This window comes from Zeus faber (genome assembly GCF_960531495.2).
Source record: "Zeus faber genome assembly, chromosome: 17".
NCBI classification, from domain to species: domain Eukaryota; kingdom Metazoa; phylum Chordata; class Actinopteri; order Zeiformes; family Zeidae; genus Zeus; species Zeus faber.
Genome location: NC_137204.1, coordinates 3,320,879 through 3,345,966, shown reverse-complemented (window position 1 = coordinate 3,345,966; position 25,088 = coordinate 3,320,879). Strand labels below are relative to the sequence as shown.

The 25,088-nt window shown below is 45.6% G+C and overlaps 1 protein-coding gene across 1 annotated transcript in view; it reads left to right on the top strand.

Moving 5' to 3' along the window:
• Nucleotides 1-25,088, top strand: part of ythdc2 (YTH domain containing 2) — a gene marked incomplete at its 5' end in the record, with an annotated part of 141,088 nt that overhangs the window by 94,221 nt on the left and 21,779 nt on the right. The window contains 6 exons of the mRNA XM_080018325.1: nucleotides 308-404; nucleotides 7,740-7,827; nucleotides 9,828-9,908; nucleotides 10,020-10,102; nucleotides 11,814-11,919; nucleotides 21,564-21,683. Of these exons, the coding sequence (XP_079874451.1) occupies nucleotides 308-404; nucleotides 7,740-7,827; nucleotides 9,828-9,908; nucleotides 10,020-10,102; nucleotides 11,814-11,919; nucleotides 21,564-21,683 (575 nt within the window). The remainder of the gene's footprint in view (nucleotides 1-307; nucleotides 405-7,739; nucleotides 7,828-9,827; nucleotides 9,909-10,019; nucleotides 10,103-11,813; nucleotides 11,920-21,563; nucleotides 21,684-25,088) is intronic.

The window sequence follows — 25,088 nt, the reverse complement described above, 5'->3', positions numbered from 1 at the left end:
TCATGTCTACATGAGGTAGCTGGAAGGTCTACCAGCTACATGAGGTGTCTACCTCATGTAGCTGGTAGACAGAATGTCAAGTGTGCAAAGCTGTCATCAAGGCAAAGGGTGGTCATTTGAAGAAACACATTTTTTATTGTTTTTGGTTACTATTTTATTCATACATCATCGTGTGTTTGTGTGTGTGTGTGTGTGTGTGTGTGTGTGTGTGTGTGTGTGTGTGTGTGTGTGTGTGTGTGTGTGTGTGTGTGTGTGTGTGTGTGGGGGTGTGTGTGTGTGTGTAATATAAATATGTCCTTCCTTGTAGGTGCTGTGCTTATTTTCCTGCCCGGATATGATGAAATGGTGGCCTTCAGAGAGCGTGTCCTACACAGCGACAGGCGTTTTGCAGACCACCCTCAACGGTAATGGTAGCCTAACCTAGGCAATGTCTTTACCTATAGTTGTAGTGCGTTCGCTACCCAGGTTCCTTACAAGGACGCGTGACACAGGGTTATCTTTTATTGTTAGGCACTTTTATTGCTCACAGTTCTAAACGGATCATTCAACGAGGACAGAACTTTAAGAACTGGCTCCAATCAGGATTCCTATGGAGTGGTCCCGCACGTTCCCTGCCGTCGCTCCTCTCACTGCAAGACAAACAGACAGGGAGGGGAGGGGCGGGGCTTCAATCCACCTGTATGTAGATCTCTCAAAATGCCCTGCTGTCACCTGGCTTCATGAAACAGAACTAGGGCATGGACATGGACATACAAGCTGTGTCCCATGTGTCCCAGGGACTGCAGCCTAGCTGCATTTAAGACCGAATGTGTCACACTGGCGCTTCCACACCTTCAAATACGGTCTATAAATGCAGCCTTGTTTTCCCTGATTTTAAGGCTTCAACGTTTAAAGGTAACGTATGTTTCATAGCCCTGAAAAAGTAGTGATGGTCGCATTGCGTTGAGAGGACGCTTGCATGTTTTGTTGCCACTTCTCACCTGTGTTTTTGCATTTATTTTTGTTTTTCCGCTAAAAATGGATCAACGGCTTGCCGTCTTGTCAGCTCCCAGCCCTGTTATCTCGCTGCTAGTCCTCGCTCCTAGCTAGCGCCTCTACCACAGCTAGCCGAGATAGGCGCTCACTTGTTGCTGAGATGGTACTCACCTGTTGCTTAGATGGTGCTCCTAAAATACTCCACATTGGAACTCATGAATCTCTCCTGTCGCTCCACTCCAAACTGTCTCGCCGACATTAAATCCATTGGACTCCTGCACCGCCCTCCCTATGTCCACAGGGCTGCTCGCTGTAAGTCTGTTTACTCGGATAGCACTATTCCATCCATAATGTTGAATCGGCGTAGGCAACGTTGTCATTAGAAATCCTATGTGCACTCTGTTCTGCAGCCGCTGGTCTGTGTTGACAGGCTCGTTCCTCCCAACTCGCCTGCCTCGGCTTCCATAGTTCCATAGCAACATTTATGCTGTGTACATACAGAAGCCCCGCTCCATAGATCGTGGTGGTAGGCTGGCTGTAATACACCGAGCAGACATCCTGGTCAACATCCGGGGAACTCTCTGTGCTAAACACCACCTCTTTTGAATGTGCTGCATTCTCTCTCACTGCACACCTCCAGGTTGTCCGCATCTATCGCCCCCCTAAAGCCTCCACCACCTTCATGTCTGAACTACTTACCTCTGTCTGTTCCATGTCCCAATCGACCCTTCTACTCGGTGACTTCAACATCCACGTGGACTCCACCAGCTGTACGTTTGCCACAGATTTCCTGTCACTGTTGGACTGTTTTAACATTACACAGCACGTTCAAAGGCCACACGCTCGATCTGGTGTTCACCAGTGGCACCCTGCCATCTTCAGTGTCTGGACCTAGCTGTTTCTGACCACCATGCTGTCCCCCTGCCCAGGCAATGCGTTAAACGCACCATCACATTCAGGAACCTCAAGTCATTGAGTACACCAGCCCTCATCAACACCCTCGCGAACCACCTGGCCCTGGATCCCCCTGACACCATGGTGGATGACCTGGCTGCCCATTACAACTCTGCCCTCTCCCTCAGCCTCAGTTTTCTTGCCCCCCTCAAAACCCGGTGTGGTGGATAGGGTGGCTTGAGTAGCCATACGTGATGCTCGTTGGTTGGGCTAACGACTGGCGATTCGGCGGAGCACCAGGGGAGAAGTAGCGCAGCAACCACCAGAAGTAACCGCTGGCAGCTAGCTTCTCCGCCCAGAAGGCATCACCGGGACCATCCAGCAGCCCAGCAGCCAAGCCACCCCATCCACCACACCCGGACTGTCTCCTTCACTCGCCTGCCCCCTGGTACACCTAACCCTGAACTCCGCACCATGAAGGCCAGCAACCGTCAGCTGGAGAGGCTCTACAGAAGATATTGCCTCACTGTCCACCTTGAGGCCTTCAAACAGCATGTGACAGCTGACAACCTAACCACTACTGCCCGATCTCCATCCTTCCGTTCCTTAGCAAAATCCTGGAACGAGCAGTTGCCGCCCAACAGCACATTTCCAACCATGAGCTTCACGAACACCTTCAATCTGGATTCAGAACTCACCACAGCACGGAGACCGCCCTCATTAAAATCACTAACCACCTCCTCATTGCTGCTGACACAGGCTACATCAGTATCCACATCCTCCTCGACCTCTCACACTGTCCTCCTCAACCGTCTATCCGGCTACCTTGGCCTCTCCGCTACAGCACTCTCCTGGTTCCAATAATATCTCACCAACAAGAAGCAGTTTGTCACTATGGGAGACTCCTACTCCTCCCTTGGCCCAGTTGACCAAGGCGTGCCTCAAGGCTCCGTGCTTGGGCCCCTCCTCCTCACCATCTATGCTACCCCTTGGTCAGCTCATACGCCACCACGGTCTATGCTTCCACACATACGCCGATGACACCCAGTTATACCTCAGTACAAAACCATCCACCCGGCTCGCCCTCAGTTTCTTCTCAACTGCTTCTATGACATCAAATTCTGGATGTCATCAAACCTGCTCAACCTCAACATTCACAAAACCAAACTCATGGTTGTGGATCCCAAGGCACTGCTCAGAAAGGTTGGAGATCTGCGCCTGGTTGTTGATGGCTACTCTATTTTCCCATCCTCCGATGTATGCAACCTCGGCATCATCCTTGATTCAACCCTTTCATTTCACTCACACATCAAATCCATAACCAAATCTACCTTCTTCCACCTCAAGAACATCTCCAGACTCTGCCCATCACTGTCTGAGTCAGTGGCAGAAACACTAATCCACGCTTTCATCTCCCGTCTGGCTACTGCAATGGAGTCCTGCTCGAGGTTCCAAGTAAAGTCCTGGACAGGCTCCAGTATTTTCAAAGCTCTGATGCTAGAGTTCTCACCCACACCCAGCCTTGGCCGCACATCACCCCCACCCTCATCCATCTCCACTGGCTCCCTGTCAAAACCCGTATTTCCTACAAAACCCCACTACTAACCTACAAATCCCTCCACCCCCTTGCCCCGCAGTACCTAACAGACCTCCTCCACCCCTACTCCCTGTCCCGGAAGCTGCGGTCCTCGGACACGGTCTGCTCTCCACCCCTCGCACAAGGCTACGAATCTTTGGGGACAGAGCCTTCAGTGTGGTGACTGCCACCCTCTGGAATTCTCTCCCCACTGACATTCAAAATGCTCCATCCCTGGCCACCTTCAAAATCCTCCTCAAAACCTACCTGTTCAATGAGGCCTACTGCCCCTGACCCTTTTTGGTTTCCTTTTTTTTTACATTACATTTCGCAGACGCTTTTATCCAAAGCAACTTACAATTATTCAAACACCGAAGGATGCAGCCATCAGGAGCAATTAGGGGTTAAGTGTCTTGCTCAAGGACACTACAGCATGCTAGCAGGAGGAGCCTGGGATCGAACCGGCAACCTTTAGATTACTAGACGACCAGCTCTACCTCCACCTCTATCATCCCCTTTTCCTGTTCTTTATTTATTTCAATTTATCTACCTCGTCTTGTTTTGTTTTCTGTTTTCCATTGTAAATTGTCCTTGGGTTTGTGAAAGGTGCTATATAAATCCCAGTTATTATTATTATTATTATTATTATTATTATTATTATGATGTTGTGAACTATTGGAGCTAACGTGAGTTTAGTTCTAAAGCGTCCCAATCCTCCATGTTATTAGGAAAGTGATGATGATAATGTAAGTAAAAGTTTTTTTGATTAGTATAATTTCATTGTGTTCAGTAAAGTGACATCAATTTGGTGAGAGGGACCCTGTTAGGCTCACTGACTCAGACCAGAGGTGAACCCAAGAGCACAACGCAGGAGAGCAGGTTAAGGTTCACAAAGCAGGGGTTTATTAGAACAAACAGACTAGGGTCACGAAAGCAAGTATATCCATCAACGAGGGCAAACAAGTCAGGCAAGGAGCAGACAGAGAATCAGAATCTGTAAGACAGGCAGGGGATCAAAAAACCGGGGAATCAACAAGTTATCACTAGACGGTACACTGGAGAGCTCAGCCTAAGCAAAACAATCTGTCACCGAACAGATGAGCTGGACCAGCATAAGTACTGGGTGACTGATGAGGAGATGAGCTGCAGGTGAGGGAAAGAGTGGGAAACCTAGGTGACATTGAGCAAAGGGGAGTGGCCAGATCTGAAATGACAGGAGTGTTACTGACAGGCTTAAGGAAAAACTACATAAACTTAAATGAGTAGACCAAAGAATGCTGGATCTCAGTGAGGGTTGACACAGATCCACAGGGTGACTTAGGCACATAGAATTTCGCGTAGGTAGCCATGTAGGTCAGGACCGGCTCTGTTGGCAACTGACCACTACGTCCACTGCACACCTAATTCATGCCACGCAACTCAACGACATGCACTGAGTTTGCGGTACGTGCCGGTTCGTGCCGGTAACCAATTGTTTGGTTCAGCAATATTATTCTTGGAGAGTATCAAGTTTTTAATTAGTTATGTACCGAGTGGGGCTGCCTTTTGCACTTAATAAATTAATAATTTGTACTAAATTTAGTGCAGTCTTGACAGAAGTCAACTCGAAAGTAATCCTTAAAGTAGTCACAAATGAGCATTTAGTGACTTACTTTTCGAAAAGGAAACGCCCCCAGAGCATTACCCTAGTGGGTCTGTGTTTTTCTCCACTCACGCATCCTTCTCACCTTTTTCACCCCTCAACAGTTTGCATGCCTGCATATAAGAAACCTTCCTAGCTTCTGTGATTGTGTCATTCAAATTGGCCACAGCTGGCAGGGAGGCGGGGAGTGTCAGTCTACCACGTTGACTTCCCCTCCCGGGAAGCCGTCCAGCAGACAGCCAACCCCCCCCCCCCTTGCCTGTCAGTCCGTTCCACCTCATAATCCACCTCCCTGACTCGCCGTGTGACCACGAAGGTTCCTTTCCACTTGGTGAGTAATTTAAAGCTGGATTTTGGGAGTAAAACCGGCACCCTGTCTCCCGGTGAAAACTGTCTCAGTCGTGTCCTTCTGTCATACAGTTGCCACTGCCGTTCCTGGGCCTTGAGCAAATTCTCATGTGACTGGTGGCCCAGCATGTGGAATTTTGCTCGCAGTTCCAGAACATACTGAATTTCATTCTTACTGGTGCTAGGACCTTCCTCCCAGTTTTCCTTAAGGTCTAGCATCCACCAGGGTCTCCATCTAAAAAGGAGTTCAAAGGGAGAGAATCCCGTGGAGGCCTGGTGGACCTCCCGTACAGCAAGCAACCATTACAACCATTTATCTCAATTACGGCTATAATTGTGCACAGACTTACGAACCATGTTCTTCAGCGTCTTATTGAACCACTCCACCAGGCCGTCGGTCTCGGGAGGGTCCACGCTGGATTGAGCGGACGCCTGATAGCTCATAAAGTTCCCGAAGTGTGCGTGACATAAAGGATGTGCCTTCGTCGGTCAGGATTTCTCTCAGAATCCTGACCCTTTAGATGACCTGGAACAGCCCTTGTGCAACTTTTTTCTGCGGAAATATTGCGCAACGGCACTGCTTCTAGGTATCGAGTTGCATAGTTCACCAGGACTAACACAAAGCGATAGCCACGTTCACTGCAGTCTAATGGCCCGATGAGATACATGCCCTGCTTTCAATCGGGACCTCCACCCAGGGGAGGGGCCCTCAACTGTGCTTTTGATGTGGCTGGCGGGCTAACCAGCTGACACTCCGGACAGGCGGCGCACCGCTTGCACACATCAGCCCAGATGCCCGGCCAGTAAAAGCGTGCCATTATTCTATGCAGAGTTTTTTCCTGTCCAAGGTGACCGACGGCCTTTTGGTACAAACAGCTGGGTGAGCTCCTCCCCTGACTCGGTGTCTTGGCTCACCCGATATAATCTGTCCCTAATCATTGAAAAGCACGGGTGCGTGAGCGCAGCGCCTGGGTGCACTGCCCCGTCAATCCTCTCTACCCATTTGAACGCGATGTGCAGAGTGTCATCTTGAGACTGTTTGAGGGGAAAGTCGTATCACTACAATCACTTGGTACTGCGCAGCACTTCCCTGTCTCTACCGGCCGCAAAAGTGATGCCTCCACCAAAGCCCCAGGTCTAACAAGGCCTGCTTGTTAGCAAGGCAGCAGACATGGTCTGCTTGCAGCTGGAGTCAGCAAAGCCCCATGTCTACCCCCTTGTAACCTTGCTGGTACATACATAGTAGGCCCCTTCCCGACCAGGGGAGGGGCCCGGTGTGCAGGCGACCCGGACAACCTGTCCAACCTCCATCAATGGGCAGTCCCTGTGGTGGTGGCTGAGCCACCCACAGCGCCAGCACCCTTGCCAGAGCGTCTGAGGAGCCATCTGTGGGCCCGCCTCCCTGCCAGGCTGGGAAGGGGGTGAGGAGAAAAAAGTTGGTGTGGGAAATTGACCTGGTGTCCCACAGTGGCAAAAAAGGGTTAGTGCGGCAAAGTGGTACGCCGTCCCGGGGTACTGACTGGCTGGGCCCCAGTCATCCCCCTCCTGCTGCGCCTCCCCCGTAAGCAGGGGGAGCAGACGCATGGCGGTTTCTTTACTGAACCATCCACCCACCGCCACCGATAGTTCAAATGTGGGAAGTCGTTCTCGCCAGTCATCCGCTGCAGTGTGACTGGAGCGGGATCGTCCAGACACCGCTTGCCACGGCCATGTGGGCGTTCCCGTAGTAGCTCCTGCAGCGCTTCGTGTTCTGCGCTATGACTCGGAGCATCTGAGTCTGCTTTTGCAGGAGCATCATCTGCGCCTCCTCCATCCAGGCCAGTTGGCCGACCAGGTTCTCTATTGTGGACCACTCCATTTTGCGACTTCGTCCTTGCCAAGATCCTGCTGACTACGTCACTGTAGCGCGTTCACTATCCAGGTTCCTTATAAGGATGTGTGACACAGGGTTAGCAGTGCAGAAGCGGTGGCACGGCGGGTTTTATTGCTCACAGTTCTAAGCTCATTCAAGGACCTTGTGTCGAGCTAACTTTTAAAGTATTATAATTACACAAATTGTAACTGCATGATAATTGCAACTGTCTGTGCTGCTGTGTAATGGCAACAGTGCCTTCAAAATTTGTTAAGTTGTTGATTCATTAAAAAAAGAAGCCTAAATTACCTTGATAATAATGTCCTCATGTTTTTGTAAATGATTATAATAATTTGCAAGCTATTTCTTTGAAACCTACTGAATGATGATGCTCTTACAGAGTACAGATCCAGATTTCAGACTTAAGAATTTGGATGTGCGCCGGCTTTCAGGCACCAGGTGTTTTTGCTCCACTCATACATGCTGCCTCTGGAGCAGAGGAACGCCATGAAGAGCACACCAAAAGGCACCAGGAAGCTAGTAAGGACACTCAAATAAATTTTAATTTTGCTGCTTTTTACTCACTTAGAGTCAGCCTTACGATCATTTACAGACATTTTTTGAGAAATTGACAGACTCCACAAATTGACAGACTATGAAGGTGGCCCAGGTGATCAGAACATTAATTAAAATATTGCCAGTCGTTGAACCAGTATAGTTTTTGATATATTCAAAATTATATTTTATATTCTGTGACATCACTCATACCCCAAGTTTCTCTGAAATGCTCTGAGGAATGGTCTTTTCTCGTTTGTGCTGATTTGTGCTGTTAAAAGAAAAACATAGGTTATTTTTATTCTTTAGATATCATACATTACTTTTTCAATAAATGAGGCGTCCTTTAACAATCATAATAATAATTATAATAACCTTTATTTGTTTCATACACAACATGTAACTCAAATTGCATTACGTTAAAAGGCCATCAAATAGTAACAACAAAAGCAGAGCAAACAAGCAAAATAGATTTACAAAGTGGAAAAATGAAATATAATGAAATAATTAAAGTAATGAAATTAATAAAAAAACAGGGCTCATTAAAGCAAAATGAATTTAATAAAAAAGTTAAATACTGTACTATACTATTCTATAATTTGGCTAGTGGCTAAATAGCTCACGTTTTTTTTATTTTCATTTTTGCCTGAACGCACACCGGTTGTTTGGGACGTCCTGATTTAAACCTGATTCAAGAATCAAAATTTTACAAATCTAAGATTAGATTTAAGTAGTGCATCACATCTACACTTAGTTTTAATCTTAGATAAATTTAAACTGGATTAAATGCAGATTAATCGATTAATCATGTCCATTTTAATATTGCTCTATACACTAAGATTAGGTTAAATCCTGTTGCTCTAATGGTTTAAACTCAGATTTAAACTCTGATGAGGGATTAACTTTAAATTGACACGTTTTTGAGGTTTGATGGACCAAAATTTGTCCAAAATTTGACCAAAAGTTTCTTGATGGGGGGAAAAACAATTGAGAGACTCAAACCTGAATTTAATGATAATTCAGTAATGAAACAAAACAGAAAAAAGTATATTGTTATTAAATTTCAAATAGCATACATATACAGTAGCATACATAACCCTGCCCACTTCTCATCTCTGGAGGATCAAAGTTTCAACAACAAGAAAATCACCACGCCCCCTTACCGTGAAATTACACGCGTCTTCGCTTAAGTACCAATTTGCTTAATGACCTGGTCCTAGGAACGAAACTCAGTTGTTAAGTGAGGAGTACCTGTATGTGCTTTGAAATATAGTGCAGTAAAAGTTGAAAGTCGAAAGGTACTTGAAAAAAATAACAAAGTAAAAGTAACAAAATACTTGTACAGGTGTAGTGTAGTGAATACTGACAGACTGCGGGAACGGAGATGCACGATGAGATGCTTGATGCTGAGACGTCCAGCACGCAGCGCGCACGCCGCGGTATTGTAGGCAGCGCTCAATAGCGACTGGTGGAGAGCTGGTCGTAAGTCTGAAAGGTCGTTAAACAGATGAGTCGTTAAGTGAGGAGTACCGGTACTCGTTAAACAGGTGAGTCGTTAAGTGAGGAGTACCGGTACTTCACTGGCTAAAAATGTATTTCCTCATTGGCAGGGGATCAGCTGGTGCCCGCAAAATAATTCACACTCATATGTCATCTCTCCCTATGATAATACACATTATTCATATCACAGAGCAGTTAGAAATGTATAATGAGCTTTCAATTCAACATACAGTAATCACCAAAATCGGTGCTGCACGGCAATACGTCGACACTGCTGGTAGCTGTCCTCTCAAGGAAGGTGCGCCGAGCTGTTCTCTTGTGTTCTCGAGTGTTCTCTTGATTTGGCCATCTAATATGGAAAAGGCACATCAATTTTGCCAAATTGCAAATTCTCGCTAAGACTGCAGGTTGGTTTAATTTCCAATTTGAATGATCCCAATCTTCATATCATGGCTGTACTCATGCCCCCCCCCTTTCCTTCTCAGATCCTTTCATCAAACATAGCAGAGGCAAGCATTACCATAAATGACGTGGTCTATGTGATTGACACTGGAAGAGTGACAGAGGTAGTAACTGGATTTCTGTGAATTGGGAGACAGAAGATATATATTTTTTATATCAAGTCGTGAATTATAAAATGGAATTAAATTCTTCTTTTTTTGGGGGGGTGGTTCTAGAAATCCTTCAACGCCTTCAATCTGTTGACGACACTGAAGATGACTTGGATTTCTAAAGCCAGTGCTCTACAGAGGATGGCAAGGTGACGTATATATGATTAAATATCTATACTCAGTCTGTGTGTGTGTGTGTGTGTGTGTGTGTGTGTGTGTGTGTGTGTGTGTGTGTGTGTGTGTGTGTGTGTGTGTGTGTGTGTGTGTGTGTGTGTGTGTGTGTGTGTGTGTGCACTTATGAATATATATAGATATACATGTATATCTATATATATATATGTATGTATATATATATATATATATATATATATATATATATATATATATATATATACTTATGAATACATATATATATATATATATGTATTTATCTTTTTTTTTAGGGGGATATTATTTTATTTCTACCTGATCTCCTATGCTTGTGCCTGATCTGTTTTTACTTGATTATACAGCACTCTGACTTCTGAGAAAATGGCTTTATAAATAAAAATCATGATAAGCGGTATAGCCTGCAGGGGTGGAACCCTATTGTAATTGTATGGCAGCCCCTTATTGATAATGTAAGAAGGAAGGAAAAATTCCCAGAATTTTCAAGCCTAAAACTATCTGGAAAAGCATCCTTGACATAACACACGAACATGGTTTATGTTTGAACCATGCTGTCTCAAAGACCTTGTGGTTAAAGTTTCCTCCAAATCAATCCACATACGGAACAGATATTAGCGAAACTAATTTTGCAATTTTAAGACCAATGTGCCAGCACGCCAGTCTTAAATATGTCCAACCCGGCTAAAACTATCTGGAAGACATATTTCCACGTAAGATAAAAACACGGTTAAGATGTGGTTTTAACCGCTATATAACAAGGATCTTGTGGTTCAAATGTCAGGCAAATCGATCCACATACAGAGCAGATATGAGTGAAAAACCGAACAAATTTGACCCGAAATATTCAGTTGTTCTGGTTATCTGACATGTCACACAAGTTGTTCAAAATTGAAGGAGATTAGATTTACAGTAAGACACTTTATGATGTCATCATATTATTGACTATAAATGTACAGATTCCGATTGAGAATGTCCAGTTTGACCATGTCCAGTGCAGAGTGGACCAAGTCATTCTGACCTTGTTGGACGTTACCAAATAATCGATCTACGTGTGATAATATAGCTTCTTACCTGGTAGTGTAAGAAATAAAATAAAGAGGAAATAATCCTTGAAATGTTGCTTAACCGTCCCTTGAAAACACTGCAATGTGCGACTCAATGATGAATTCAAAATACAAGTTGGCGTCAGAAAAATTGAAGCCCTTTTTACCCACAAAAATATCACTGAAAATCTAAAACAATAAAGAAGCCAATGTCCAAAAAGCCAGTCTTCAAGCTCAGTCACCATATAAAAAAAAAAAATGGTGTTTTTTTGAGAACCCCAGAAACTGTAAAACATACCCAACACAACTAAACTCGACCCTGTGTATTGCTGCCTGCAGCTATATTTTTTATTATTATTATTATTATTATTATCATTACACACCAAGAACGACACAAATAAACACTAAATTGCAAATAATTTTGAGGCGAATACATGGCCATTATATTCACACGAATGTGAAAAAAGAAATGCCTCAATTTTGCTGAGTGAAATATGTCTGCATATAAGTTTGAAAAACAATATTTGCGTGCAAATAAATTGCATAAATACATTTTGCCCAGTGTAATGCCTTAAATCAGATTGTTAAAACCTGTCTGTTTTTTTTAATTACTTCAATACGGTTTAACCCAGTGATATGCTGTCCCTAGGGCTGGACGATGCCAGGCAGGCATTTGCTTCTCGCTCTACAGCCGACTTCGGTTTGACAACATGAGAGATTTTCGGATACCACAGTTGCTAAGGATGCCCCTACAGGTGACTGATGTGCCCCTTCTTTCCTTTTTCAGGAAATGAAGGTGTTCTGCATTTGTGGTCTGAACATAAAATGATGATACAAAGGGCTGGGTTTGCCACATTTTGTCTAAATTAGACAAAATCTCAATCCTACCCAGTTTTTGTCTAACCTCTTTCAGATTTTGTCATTGTCTCTATCCATCTCTCTATGTTGCTGTCTTTGTCCCTCTCCCTCTCTCTCTGAAGGTGTAGGATATTTTCAAACTTTTAAGTGTACTTTGTAACTGCCTTTGCATTCAAAAGAAAGCGGAGGGGAGAAAGGATGGAAAAGCTGAGGGATACAAATAATAAATGGAGTTACCATGATAACGGCACCAGCAAGTATAGTTAAGTGTGTATATAGAAAAGTATATAATATTGTTTTAATTCAGACTGTTTAAGTGGTATTTTGAATGTCTATGTGCAAAGTGTGTTCCGTTGTGCATCATGGAGGGATGAGCCTGTGGCTGAAGGTGCTCCTCATCAGCCTAAGCTACTCATCGATAGGATGAGCTGTTCTCCAGGATGGCGTTGATATTGTTCCTCATCCTCCTCTCTGCCACTACCTCCAGACTGTCCAATTCAAGCCCAACAACAGAGCTGACCTTAGTCAGCTTGTGGACCTGTTGGCATCACCAGGCTTGACGCCGCCTTCCCAGCACACAATGGCAAAGGAGAGTGTACTGGCTACTACCAACTGGTAGAAGATCTGCAGTAGCCTGTTTCACACATTGAATGACCTGAGCCTGTAGCAGGCCTGAGTGTTGTGAGTCCAGTCCAGTTTATTTTTGATCTGTACACCGAGGAACCTGAAGGAGTCCACCGTCAGAAGTCAACCACCAGCTCCTTTGTTTTCCCAATGTTGAGCTGCATTTGGTTGTTGTTGCACCATCTGACAAAGCTCTCTACAGGACCTCTGTACTCTTCCATGTTGTCCTCTGTGATGAAGCCGACAATGAACGAACAGGAACAGTGACAGGACAGTTCCTTGGGGTGCGCCATTGTTTAGGACCAGCTGCCCTGCAGGCGGACTGTAGGTCTCTGAGGTAGTCACTGATCCAGGCCACCATGTCATTATCCACCTGCATTGCTGTGAGCTTCTCTCCCAACAGGAGTGGCTGGAGGGTGCAGGGCACATACCTTAAACACCCTGGGGTTGGTGTTGTCTTGACCCTTAGCCTTACTGATCCGGAGCCAAGATAGCGCCCGTCTCACCCGGTGGGTTGTTGGCTTCGGTAGCAAATAGGCAGGAGAGAAGGAGGGCAGCAGGGTGAATGGAGGCAGTGGTGGATGGGTTGTACTGGCCTGTTTAGTTTAAGGAGCTGTGGTGTCAAACCTGTTGAAAAACAGGTTCAGCTCATTTGCACATTCCAGGTTCCTTTCAACAGCTGGACTTGACATACCTCCTTGGCATTGTCCTGCTACTGCTGGTCTTCAGTCCCTCCCTGTTCTCAGTTCCCACTTAAGTTCCCCTGTTTTGCAATGGAGGGCTTTAATGTTCTTGTTAACCCATGGTTTAATGGCATGAACTCAATTTAAACAATAAATAAAATTACCTAAAGAAGATTAAACTAACTTTAAACTAACTAAACTAGTAAAGAAAATTATGAAATGAAATGAAATAGCGTAGAAACTGAAAAGCAAGGAAAAAATATGGAACTGCTTCAATAGGCAGCCACTCTGTAGCACTGAATGGCAGGCAAATATTGGGGTGGGGTCTATGGTCTATGGTTGGGTGAAAATGTCAAAATGATGTCTCTGGTCCCTGCAATACAGTGTAGGATAGATCATCTTCGAAAACTGTCTCCTGGCACAATAACGCCTAAGAGCGCTCCAGACCAGCCCTCCTTCTGATGCGTTAGACTTTTAAAGCATTGCAACTAAACAGGATTCTAAAAATACTCGTTGTCGAGAAGATTCGCCCAGCTGCTAACTGTCTACGTACCAAACCCTCCCTGTTTCAGCTTTGGCTATACCCCATAAGTGACCTACAATAGGATACAACTCGAGAGCCACTTCAGTTAACAGCAGTTCTTCTCTAATCAAGTGCAAGTTGGTGTGTGTGCATTTACATTTACATTTAGTCATTTGGCAGACGCTTTTATCCAAAGCGACTTACAAGGGAGAATAACATTCAGCTACATTGCGACAGAGATTAGTGTAACAACAACATTGGTGTAACAATAAATACTGCAAGGTGGTGCAAAGTAATTGTAGATTAGGACAGGAGGTACTCACTGAAGAGCTGGGTCTTCAGGTGCTTCTTAAAGACAGAGAGGGAGGTCCCCGCTCTGGTCATTTTTGGCAGCTCGTTCCACCAACGTGGAACTACAAATGAGAATAGCCTGGATTGCCGTGGCTGTATGGCCGGCAGAGCCAGGCGACGCTCATTTGACGAGCGCAGCATCCGGGGGGCAACATGTGCTCTTACAAGAGCATTTAAGTAGGCGGGAGCATTCCCAACAATCACTCTGTAGGCCAGCATAAGAGACTTGAACTTGATGCGGGCGGCTACAGGTAACCAGTGGAGCTCGATGAGCAGCGGAGTGACATGTGCCCTCTTTGGCTGGTTGAACACCAGTCGCGCCGCCGCATTCTGTATCATCTGAAGTGGCTTCACCGCACAGGCCGGCAAGCCTGTTAAGAGGGCATTGCAGTAGTCGAGACGGGACATCACCAAGGTTTGTACCAGCAGTTGAGTGGCATATTGGGTCAGGTACGGCCTGACTTTTCGGATGTTGAGTAGTGCGAAGCGGCAGGACCGGGAGACTGCGGCAACATGGTCCGAGAATGTCAGTTGGTCATCAATAATGACACCAAGATTCCTTGCAGCCTTGGTAGGAACAAGAGATAGAGAGTCGATTTTAATATCAATGTTGTGATAAATACCTTGTTTGGCCGGGAAGACCAGCAGTTCCGTTTTCGCCAGATTTAGTTGAAGGTGATAATCCTTCATCCATGTGGATATGTCAGCGAGACAATCCGAGATCCGCGTCGAGATAGTAGGGTCGTCTGGCGGGAAGGACAGATAGAGTTGAGTATCATCCGCATAGCAGTGATATGAAAAGCCATGTGAGCGGATGATCGGGCCCAGTGAGGTGGTGTATATGGCAAAGAGGAGGGGTCCTAGCACCGAGCCTTGGGGCACCCCTGTGGTGAGGTTGTGAGGCACAGACAGCTGGCCTCGCCATGTCACACTGAACGAGCGCCCAGTAAGGTAAGATTCGAACCAGGAAAGTGCACTGCCCGTTATGCCCATGCTTGAGAGTATGGACAGGAGTATGCAATGATTGACAGTGTCAAAAGCAGCTGATAAGTCTAGCAGAATGAGGACCGAGGATTTGGCAGCAGCTCTAGCAGTTTTTAAGGCCTCTGTCACAGACAACAGGGCTGTTTCAGTGGAGTGACCACTTTTGAAGCCAGATTGAAGTGTATCAAGAAGGTTGTTTCTTGACAGGTACTCTGTAACCTGTCTAGAGACCGCCCTCTCTAAGGTTTTGGAAAGGAATGGGAGGAGAGAGACCGGCCGATAGTTTCCTACTTGATTGGGATCGAGTGAGGGTTTTTTGAGCAGTGGTGCGACCCGAGCCGCTTTGAAAGCGGAAGGGAAAGTGCCGGAAGTCAGGGAAGAATTAATCACATGTGTGATTGCCGGGGTGATAGTCGGTGATATGGCTTGAAGGAGGTTGGATGGGATCGGATCTAGCGGACAGGTAGTGGGACGGCTACATGTTAGTAGTTTAGATACCTCACTTTCAGCGAGGGGGGTGAAACCAGGGAACGATGAGCCTAGGGCTGGAGAAGACAGGTTGTGAGTAAGTTGTTTAGTGAATTGGCTGCTGATGGCTGCCACTTTGTTAGTAAAAAAGGAGGCAAGGCAGTCGGCAGTGAGGTTAGTAGCTGGGGGAGGTGGTGGAGGGTAAAGCAGAGACTTGAAGGTGGCGAATAACTTACGTGTGTCTGTGGCACCGTTGATCCTATCGTTGAAGAAGGCCTTCTTGGCAGCAGTGATGCTGGAGGAGAAGGAGGACAGCAGTGTCTGGTAGCTAGCAAGATCCTCAGTTGTTTTGGATTTGTGCCATTTCCTCTCGGCTGCTCTGAGGTCGGTGCGCGTTGTCCGGAGGGTGTCAGTCAGCCAAGGGTGCGACTGGGTTGAACGAGCAGGTCTGGTGGATAGTGGACACAGGCTATCCAGACATGAGCTCAAGGTGGAGCAGAGGGAGTCAGTGGCATCATTAACCTGCAGAGAGGAGAAAGTGCCGTGGGGTGGAAGAGAAGAGGAGAGCACAGAGGAGAAGTGGGTGGGAGACAGGTTGCGGAGATTGCTGCGGATAGTAACCATGGGTGGGGAGGTGGGGGGTTGTTTTGGTAGCTGGACATTGAAGTGGATGAAGAAGTGGTCAGAGAGATGAAGAGGAGTGACTCATAGGTTGTCGGTGGTACAGCGCCGAGCAAGAATGAGATCAAGCTCTTTGCCAGCCTTGTGAGTCGGTGGAGTCGGGATCTGTCTTAGGTCGAACGAGCGAACCAAAGACAGGAAGTCAGCCGAGCTCGCACTGTCCAAGTGGATGTTCATGTCTCCGAGGACGAGCATGGGACACTCGTGCTCAGGGATTGATGACAGCAGGGTGTCAAGCTCATGTAGGAAGTCACCTAGTTGTCCTGGTGGACGGTAGATGACGACCACATAGGCTTTCACCGGAGCAGTCACCAAGACGGCGTGATATTCAAAGGAGGCAAAGTTGTTTAAAGGCAGCAGTGGATTAAATTTCCATGTGTTGGAAATTAGCAGGCCAGTCCCACCACCACGGCCAGATGGTCTGGATGTGTGGGAGAATGAGTAGTTAGTGGAGAGTGCAGCCGGGGTTGCGCTATCTTCCGGTTTAATCCATGTCTCAGTGAGAGCAAGGAGCTCTAAGGAGAGTTGGTTGGCATGACCAGAAATGAAGTCTGCCTTGTTAACTGCAGATCGACAATTCCACAAGCCAACAGAGAAGGAGGTCTTTGCAGAAGAAGTTTGCTGCAGGGACCTGAGGTTACCCGGATTGCATCGGCGTATGGTATAACGACGCTTTCTGGGTGACCTTGAAGTTGTAGGGATGCGGTAGTAGCACATTTTGTATGGAGTGAGAGAAAGAAGGCAGGTTTGCCTTGTTTGGTGTCCTTGCTTCGGTTGACGTGCAGAGGTAGACGTGCGTCTTCACACGAGAGCGACTACAAATGGGCCAACGCTTGAAGCTAACGCTTCAAGGGCAGGACCATAAATAGGTGATAGAATACAGCTGCTCGTGTGATTAGGGTTGCACCTGGCTAAGAGCACGCCCACATAAGAGAGGACTTACCTGAATAGGGGGTGTGTCTGGAACACAAGCTTGTTGGCAGATCAGCAAATAGCAGTGAAATGTACAGAGTCAATCCAGTAGTCCAAGTTGCAATATTACAATACGAGCAGTGATACACTACACAGCAACCTCAGCACTAGAGCTCGACTCAGAGTTAGTTTGTAGTGCAGGGTATTTATCCCTGTCCAGCGGAAGGAGGACACGCCCAGAAAGTTAGACAAAGGGTTTACTGATTAGAGGGAGTTGCTTGGCTCACACCCTTGCTGATGGCTGAGCAGTTAGCAGCAGATATGCCGGTACTACCCTGAAACCAGCTAGGACAAAGTAAGTGCCAAATAAGACTGAACCAGCAATAATAACAAGAAAAACAACAGCAAGGGACAACAACAAACGACAACAATAAAACAGATTTAGTCAGTAATGCACTTCTATTTGACGTGCAGAGGTAGACGTGCGTCTTTACACAGAGCGTCTTCACACGAGAGCGACTACAAATGGGCCAACGCTTGAAGCTAACGCTTCAAGGGCAGGACCATAAATAGGTGATAGGATACAGCTGCTCGTGTGATTAGGGTTGCACCTGGCTAAGAGCACGCCCACATAAGAGAGGACTTACCTGAATAGGGGGTGTGTCTGGAACACAAGCTTGTTGGCAGATCAGCAAATAGCAGTGAAATGTACAGAGTCAATCCAGTAGTCCAAGTTGCAATATTACAATACGAGCAGTGATACACTACACAGCAACCTCAGCACTAGAGCTCGACCCTGTGTGGATGGGGTTTTAAACCTACTGCTCATTAGCCCAACCAAAGAGCATCAGGTGTGGCTGCTCAAACCACCCCATCCACAAACCACAGTGTGGTTGCTGGGAATTTATTTTCAGGTAAGTATAGTTTTACCACAAGGAGTTTTTAATATGGGAGGCTAGACTCAACATTTAGATCCTATCGTGCCCAGTTTTCCAACTTTTTACAATGAACACGGAGGATTATCAATACTTCAGCAGTACTGCACTCTAAATGCAGTAATAATGTTTATTTAGTATAAGCATTACAGCGGGCCAATCAATCAATACCATACAGTCCGGTAAGAATAAGAATAAAAAATAAGAACATGAGTATTAAAAATATTGATTAAAGGTTTAGTAAAATTATAAAATGGTTCAACATACCCATTCCTTTCCGATTCAATCGAAGTTAGGTAGAACGGAGCGGTCCTGGGCCAAGGACATTTGAGTTCTTATCTGCTCCGTTTGGCAGCATTCCCAGAAACAGGGTTAGGGTTAGGGTTAGGGGTTAGGGTTAGGGTTAAGGTTAGGGTTAGGGTTAAGGTTAGGGTTTAGGGTTCCCCATCCATCGAGCATAGGCTTCTAACTAAATAAGAATATATAAAATATATATACATTTATATAAATTTATATTTATATAAAAATATATATTTTTTTAAATACCCTACTTCATTCCCCTACTTGTCTGATTCAATCTCATTTCGAGAGAAAAGAGATGCACGGATCCGGAGCTCTCGCTTCCTCTTACAGCTTCGATGACTGTATCCCCAGAACGGCCTGTTTCGTCCAAGGAACGCAGGCTTCAACTAAGCAGTGCCCTGCCGAACAGCAGATGTCATGTCGATATCAATGAATTAACTGTGACAGCCTCTGGTGAAAGGTTGTCCAAGTCGGCAAAAGTCCCGCAAATCAACACAAAGGTTTTTTTGTATGTGTGTTTTTCAGGGGCTTTTTCATATTACAAAAGGTTAATTCTTGAAGAACCACTCAATATAACAAACAACAGTTTTAGGATCACTAAATGCGTATAGTTTGCCACCAAAGTAAGCTTGTTTTTGTGTCGTCTGGATGTATTGTGTTTAGCACTGGTGGGATCAATAAGCATCTTTCGTTTCACTGGCTATTGTTCAAGAGTTTAGGGTTGAAACCTCTCCCATAAACAAAATGCGTGCTTGTTTCTGTTCACCTATGATAAACTAAAGTTTCACAGAACAACATACACGATTCACTGTACTATTACCTACCACAACACTTCCTGCTTTGTAGCTTTGTTAATAGATCTTTGATAATAAAAACTATGCCGTTGATGAGACAAGACGGAACTAAAATGTTAGTGGTGGGCTATCGGACATTCAAAATAATATTTTCCCCTAATTTTGCGTATCTTCCTTGTGTTTTTTTTCAATCTCTTATTTTCAAAACTGAGTTTTCGAGTTACTCATTGTTACAGTCGGAACAACAGCACGAACGGTGATCTTATTGTCCTTTTGATGCACACATGCAAATTAAGATTATCCTTCCATATTCCATGTGATGTCAAGTCAGAATGTGAAACCGTTTTGATAAAATGAGGTTATTAATTAACTTGGACTACTCCTGGTATTCTTCGCATGGTAAAAAAAATGTTGTGCTGCAGATGTGGGCTCGAAAGGACACGAAGAAGAAGAAGAGCTGATGTTACTTCTGTAGCAATTTTTCGAAGAAACAAGCACAAATAAACACCAAAGCAGGAAATTTTACTTCTCATTAATCATGCAAGACATATAATCTCCGTGATGTTATGGATTATGCGAAGAGGCATGGGTGGCAGAAGGTGTCATTTAATTCGTGGAACTCGCCACTGGCGGGTGCCGGGGTGCCCCCAGAAAACACCAACTCCAAGAAGAAATCCTGGGAAATGCTGTCTGCTGATAGGTTCGAAAAGTGAAAGATCTGAAAAGTGACACTTTCTTTAAACCATTGTTATAAAACAATAAATGCAGGAATTGGAATGTTAAGAAGTTACAAAATAATAGAGGGGTCATGCTACTGAGCATGAACTCAGAATGAAAAAAATAACTCAAAGTTAAAGGATTATCTAGAGTTATGCATTTTCCAATGTTTTTTTAATAAATTAATGATTTAAGTAAATATTAATGAAAGATAAATAAATAACATACTTAGGGAGAGTACTATAATTTTTCTGTGTGTTATTTTTTATTCTCTACACACTTTGCACACTTTAACCCACTGACAATGACAGGTAGTTAGGTGGGGGAGTGGTTGGGGGTAGAGTTAACATATTGTTATCACCCATTACCTGCCTCGAAGTCTGAAAAACCTCAGGATCTTTGAGGGGCATTTTCTCTGCTAGATGAGATTAGGTGTACCAACATTAAAATAAGCTCATCTTCTTAAATTTTTTTCAGATTTCAATGTATGGCACATCATTTGAAAACTTACAATTTGCAATTTCATAATAATGTAAAAAACTGAAAAATGACCGTGGCCTTATCGAGACCCAAAACATCAGTCCCTGTCACAATTCTGGAACCCAACAGCTTGGGGTATTCCAATTCTCCGGAGACAACTTTGGCTTGACGTGATTCCTTTTTGAATGTTATCAGGTCCGTCCTCGGAGCTGAATGCCCAATGACTGAAGCTGGTCAGCGGCTTTTATATGGCTCTATCCATGTCTCCTGCCTTGGACCTCTCCTCTATGAATCATGCCTCTCTACCTATCAAGATGTCTTCCCTCAAGCCCCTTTATGGGCATAGGAAATGACTCAGAATATACTCCATTTTAGCTCTCTCGCTCTCTGAAATCTTAAAATGGCTGACCATGTTACACACATTTAGAAGTTCCCATTCCATGTTTACATTACATACAATTTTACTTTGCCCACTCTTTTACCCCAAATCAGTTAACACAATACTGTTTATATAATTTCAACCTTGAAATCACGTTTCTAATGATTATAGACGTAGATAATAGCGAAAACATCATGATCTCTTAACTACGACTCCTCCAGTATTTTGTTTTCTCCCTCGATAGGTTCTATCTGCATTCTGTGCCCTGTTATCTACCATTGTCCTTGACATAGATATCTTTCCTTCAGCCTTTAGTTCTCTTCTCCCGACTTCAGAACACAATACATTTTAACGCTGATTACAATGTTTCTTATAATTATCATTATATACATAAAGTCACTAATTTGAATCATGCATTCTTATACACTTAAGTCACAATTAAATAATCACCATGAAATAATTATCTTCTACCATGAATCATTTGTTATCATGGAAAATTATACGTAGATTATAGATAGAACATTGCTAACTGAAAAGCATCATGCTAGATTATGTTTGCGCATCTAGCATTGGCCACTGTAAAGAGGCTCTGTTGATAATCTTCCCCATGCTCTGACCTCTCTTTAGTGGTTCCACTTAGCGTTCTCTCTTTTCTTTTTTTTCTCTTTCTTTACCTCAAGCTCAACTTTTGTTCTGTTTTTTGTCAGAAACTATGTCTCCATGCAAAATTGCTGGCACCTGTTGGCTGTTCGATTGGTGATTTCCTGTCTAAAGCACCCGAGCCGCCATCCACCCACATGGTCAGGAATGCTTTGCAGTTGCTCAAGGTAATGTTTTTGTGTGTTACTTACCGCTACAATAAAATAGTCATTGCTACATGCATCCTTTTTTTTTTTTCTTTTAACCTGTGCTGTCAGCATGCTTGGCATACAACACAGAGGGGTGAATTCACAAAATGGCTTTTGTGGCCGCTAAACCGGCACAAATAACAGAAGCAAGCATCAAATTCACAAAGCACCCACAAATGGTGAAATACACCACTAACTGCAGCCATGCAAAGAGTGTCTCTGTGCACCGGTGCTATTCGCGCGTATTTAAATGTGGTATTATACATACATTTTGTGCAAAACTGGCCCCCTTCCATGCAAATGAGTTTCATTGCAAATACCCTCCAATTCACATACACTGGCCCTAATAGCTACATGCAGTTGGAGTGACGCTTTTACCATCTGCAGAGATCTGGTGGTAATTGTGCGGACACAAATAAAGGCAGCAGTGCCGATACCCATTTTGATGGGCTGCGTATCTGTGATTTTGTGATTGGACGGATTGCGATCAGATGCAATCCGTCTGAAATCCCCATTGCGCGTTAAGCGTACCCCGTTGTGATCTCCCCAAGCATAACGCCCCGCTGGTGGGTGCTGGATTATTAAAAATTTTTTGAAATCCCAATGTTGACAAGTATGCTTATTGATCGCGCAGCAGAGCCAATTGAGGCACCGCTGCCTTTGTATTTTTATGTCTCCGAGGGGGTCAGACAATTGCCCTTATTTACTTTTGCACATGGATAATTGCGATCAGATGACGCAAAACAAGGGCAAGTTGTTCTCAGCAGCAAAACTTTATGGGCATGTTTGTGCTGGCATATCATGAGCGCAGTATATTTTGTGAATCGGACACTGAGACAGGGCAGACAGCAGGCACAAAAAGATGTGCAATTCATGGTGCTATTAGCAGCCGCATTCCATTCTTTGTGAATTCGCTCCAGAGTATTTGTATGCCATTGCATCTAGGACAATCTAGATTAATATACAAGTGAAGTTCACCTTTTCAACTGGCAATGCCACTCATTCTTTAATCATCAAGAGCTGCTTGCAATAAGTCTGTGGGATGACAAGAGCACAGCTTTTTTGTTACACAAGACCGCCACCGACCCCCTCTATGGAGAACAATCTTCGCATGTTTTGGTCTTTAAACAACTCATCACATTACTTTCCAAGAGGGGTAAAATCACCACGGGTGAGACAAATAAACAGAAACAAACAAGATGTACCTGGATCAACATTAACATAGAAACATCACACGTATCGACAAAAATGATTTATGTCCAGGAAAATTGGAGCAGCAATTCTGCAAGTGGCCTCTTCCTTTGATAACTCTGGCAGTAAAGGAGAGAGAAAAGGAGAATGATGTAATCAGGAGGGTATTCTAGGGTGCGTTCAAAGCAAGTGCTGGTGGTGCGTGTGCGTGTGTGATGTGACCATCGGTGAGTTCACAGGACTTTTATCAATTAGTTCAGGTGTATGAGGTCGGAATTATATCATAACTCATCTTTGATGAGGGAAAGTGCATTTGCTCCGTGGGGAGAAAAGCGAACAAACCTGAAAGTCAAGTTTGTTGTCCAGGACATTTATACCTCAGGATGTTCTCTAGATCATGCCAACTGTGGAGTGTATTTTCCAAAAAAGGCTGGAAAACAGGACTCCAGACCAACTTTTTTCACCATTGTCTCAGAGTCGTCCCCAAAAAAACATTTTAACCAGTGACCATGAAACCGTCAAAATTGAAAATTTGTTTCTTCACATTATTACATCATCAATACACCCTAATTAGTTAAATTCATCCATAGTGGTTCTTGGCATAATGGAAACACCAAAGCATTAGGATTTTTTTAATATAAATATCTGCATGCATACATGCATGTTGGCTGAAAGTATAACATTCTTTTACCAGTAAAGATTATATTTCAGCAGATAAGTGTTAGGAATACGGTCAGGTGAACCCAACGCAGGACACACGGCTTTGGGAGTAGGTACAGGGTTTTATGTGCAATCATGAACAGGAAACAGGGAGGGACTTGTGACCAGGAACAGGCAGGGACTCAGGACCCTGGAGCAGGCAGGGAATCAGGACCCAGGAGCAGGCAGGAGCAACAAAAGGAGAAAGTATCCCAGGGAGCTAGAACACTGCCCAGACCACAGGGTAGGTACGGGGAGTCCTTCTGGAGGGCGACCAGGGAGCTGGGGTCGACCCAACCTCAGGCAGATGAATGGTGCAGCTCCGGAGGACCACCCTGTCAGTGGGGTTACTTAGGGGGCCGGCAGAGAGGCCAGGTGTTGGCAGGGGCGACCCCAGGCTCGGGACCAGGAGTGGACAGAGTCCCGTAAAAAAGTGGATGACGGCTGAGGGATGGGAACGGGCTGGACATCGGGAGAGTCAGCCGACGGCTCGGGTACTGGAACAGACTGAGCCTCGGGAGAGGTGGCCGATGGCTCCGGAACTGGTACGGACTGAGCTTTGAGAGAGGCGACCGACGGCTCCGGAACTGGAACGGACTGATCTTCGGGAGATGAGGCCGACGGCTCCAGAACTGGAACGGACTGAGACTCGGGAGAGGAGGCATACGGCTCCGGAACTGGGACGGACTGGACCTCGGGAGAGGAGGCATACGGCTCCGGAACTAGGATGGACTAGACCTCGGGAGAGGAAGCAGACCGCTCCGGAACTGGTACGGACTGAGCTTCGGGAGAGGAGGCCGATGGCTCCGGAACTGGTACGGACTGAACCTCGGGAGAGGCGGCCGACGGCTCCGGAACTGGAACGGACTGATCTTCGGGAGATGAGGCCGACGGCTCCAGAACTGGAACGGACTGGACCTCGGGAGAGGCGGCCGACGGCTCCGGAACTGGAACGGACTGATCTTCGGGAGATGAGGCCGACGGATCCAGAACTGGAACGGACTGAGACTCGGGAGAGGAGGCATATGGCTCCGGAACTGGGACGGACTGGACCTCGGGAAAGGAGGCATACGGCTCCGGAACTGGGATGGACTGGACCTCGGGAGAGGAGGCAGACAGGTCCGGAACTGGTACGGACTGAGCTTTGGGAGAGGAGGCCAATGGCTCCGGAACTGGTACGGACTGTACCTCGGGAGAGGCGGCCGAGGGCTCCGGAACTGGGATGGACTGGACCTCAGGAAAGGAGGCAGACGGCTCTGGAACTGAGACGGACTGGACCTTGGGAGAGGAGGCAGATGGCTCCGGAACTGGGACGGACTGAGACTTGGAAGGGAGGCCGACGGCTCCGGAACTCGGACTGACTGAGACTCGGGAGAGGAGGCCGACGGTTCCAGAACTAGGACAGACTGAGACTCGGGAGAGGAGGCAGACGGCACCGGAACTGGAACAGACTGGACCTCGGGAGAGGCGGCTGACGGCTTAGGGACTGGAACG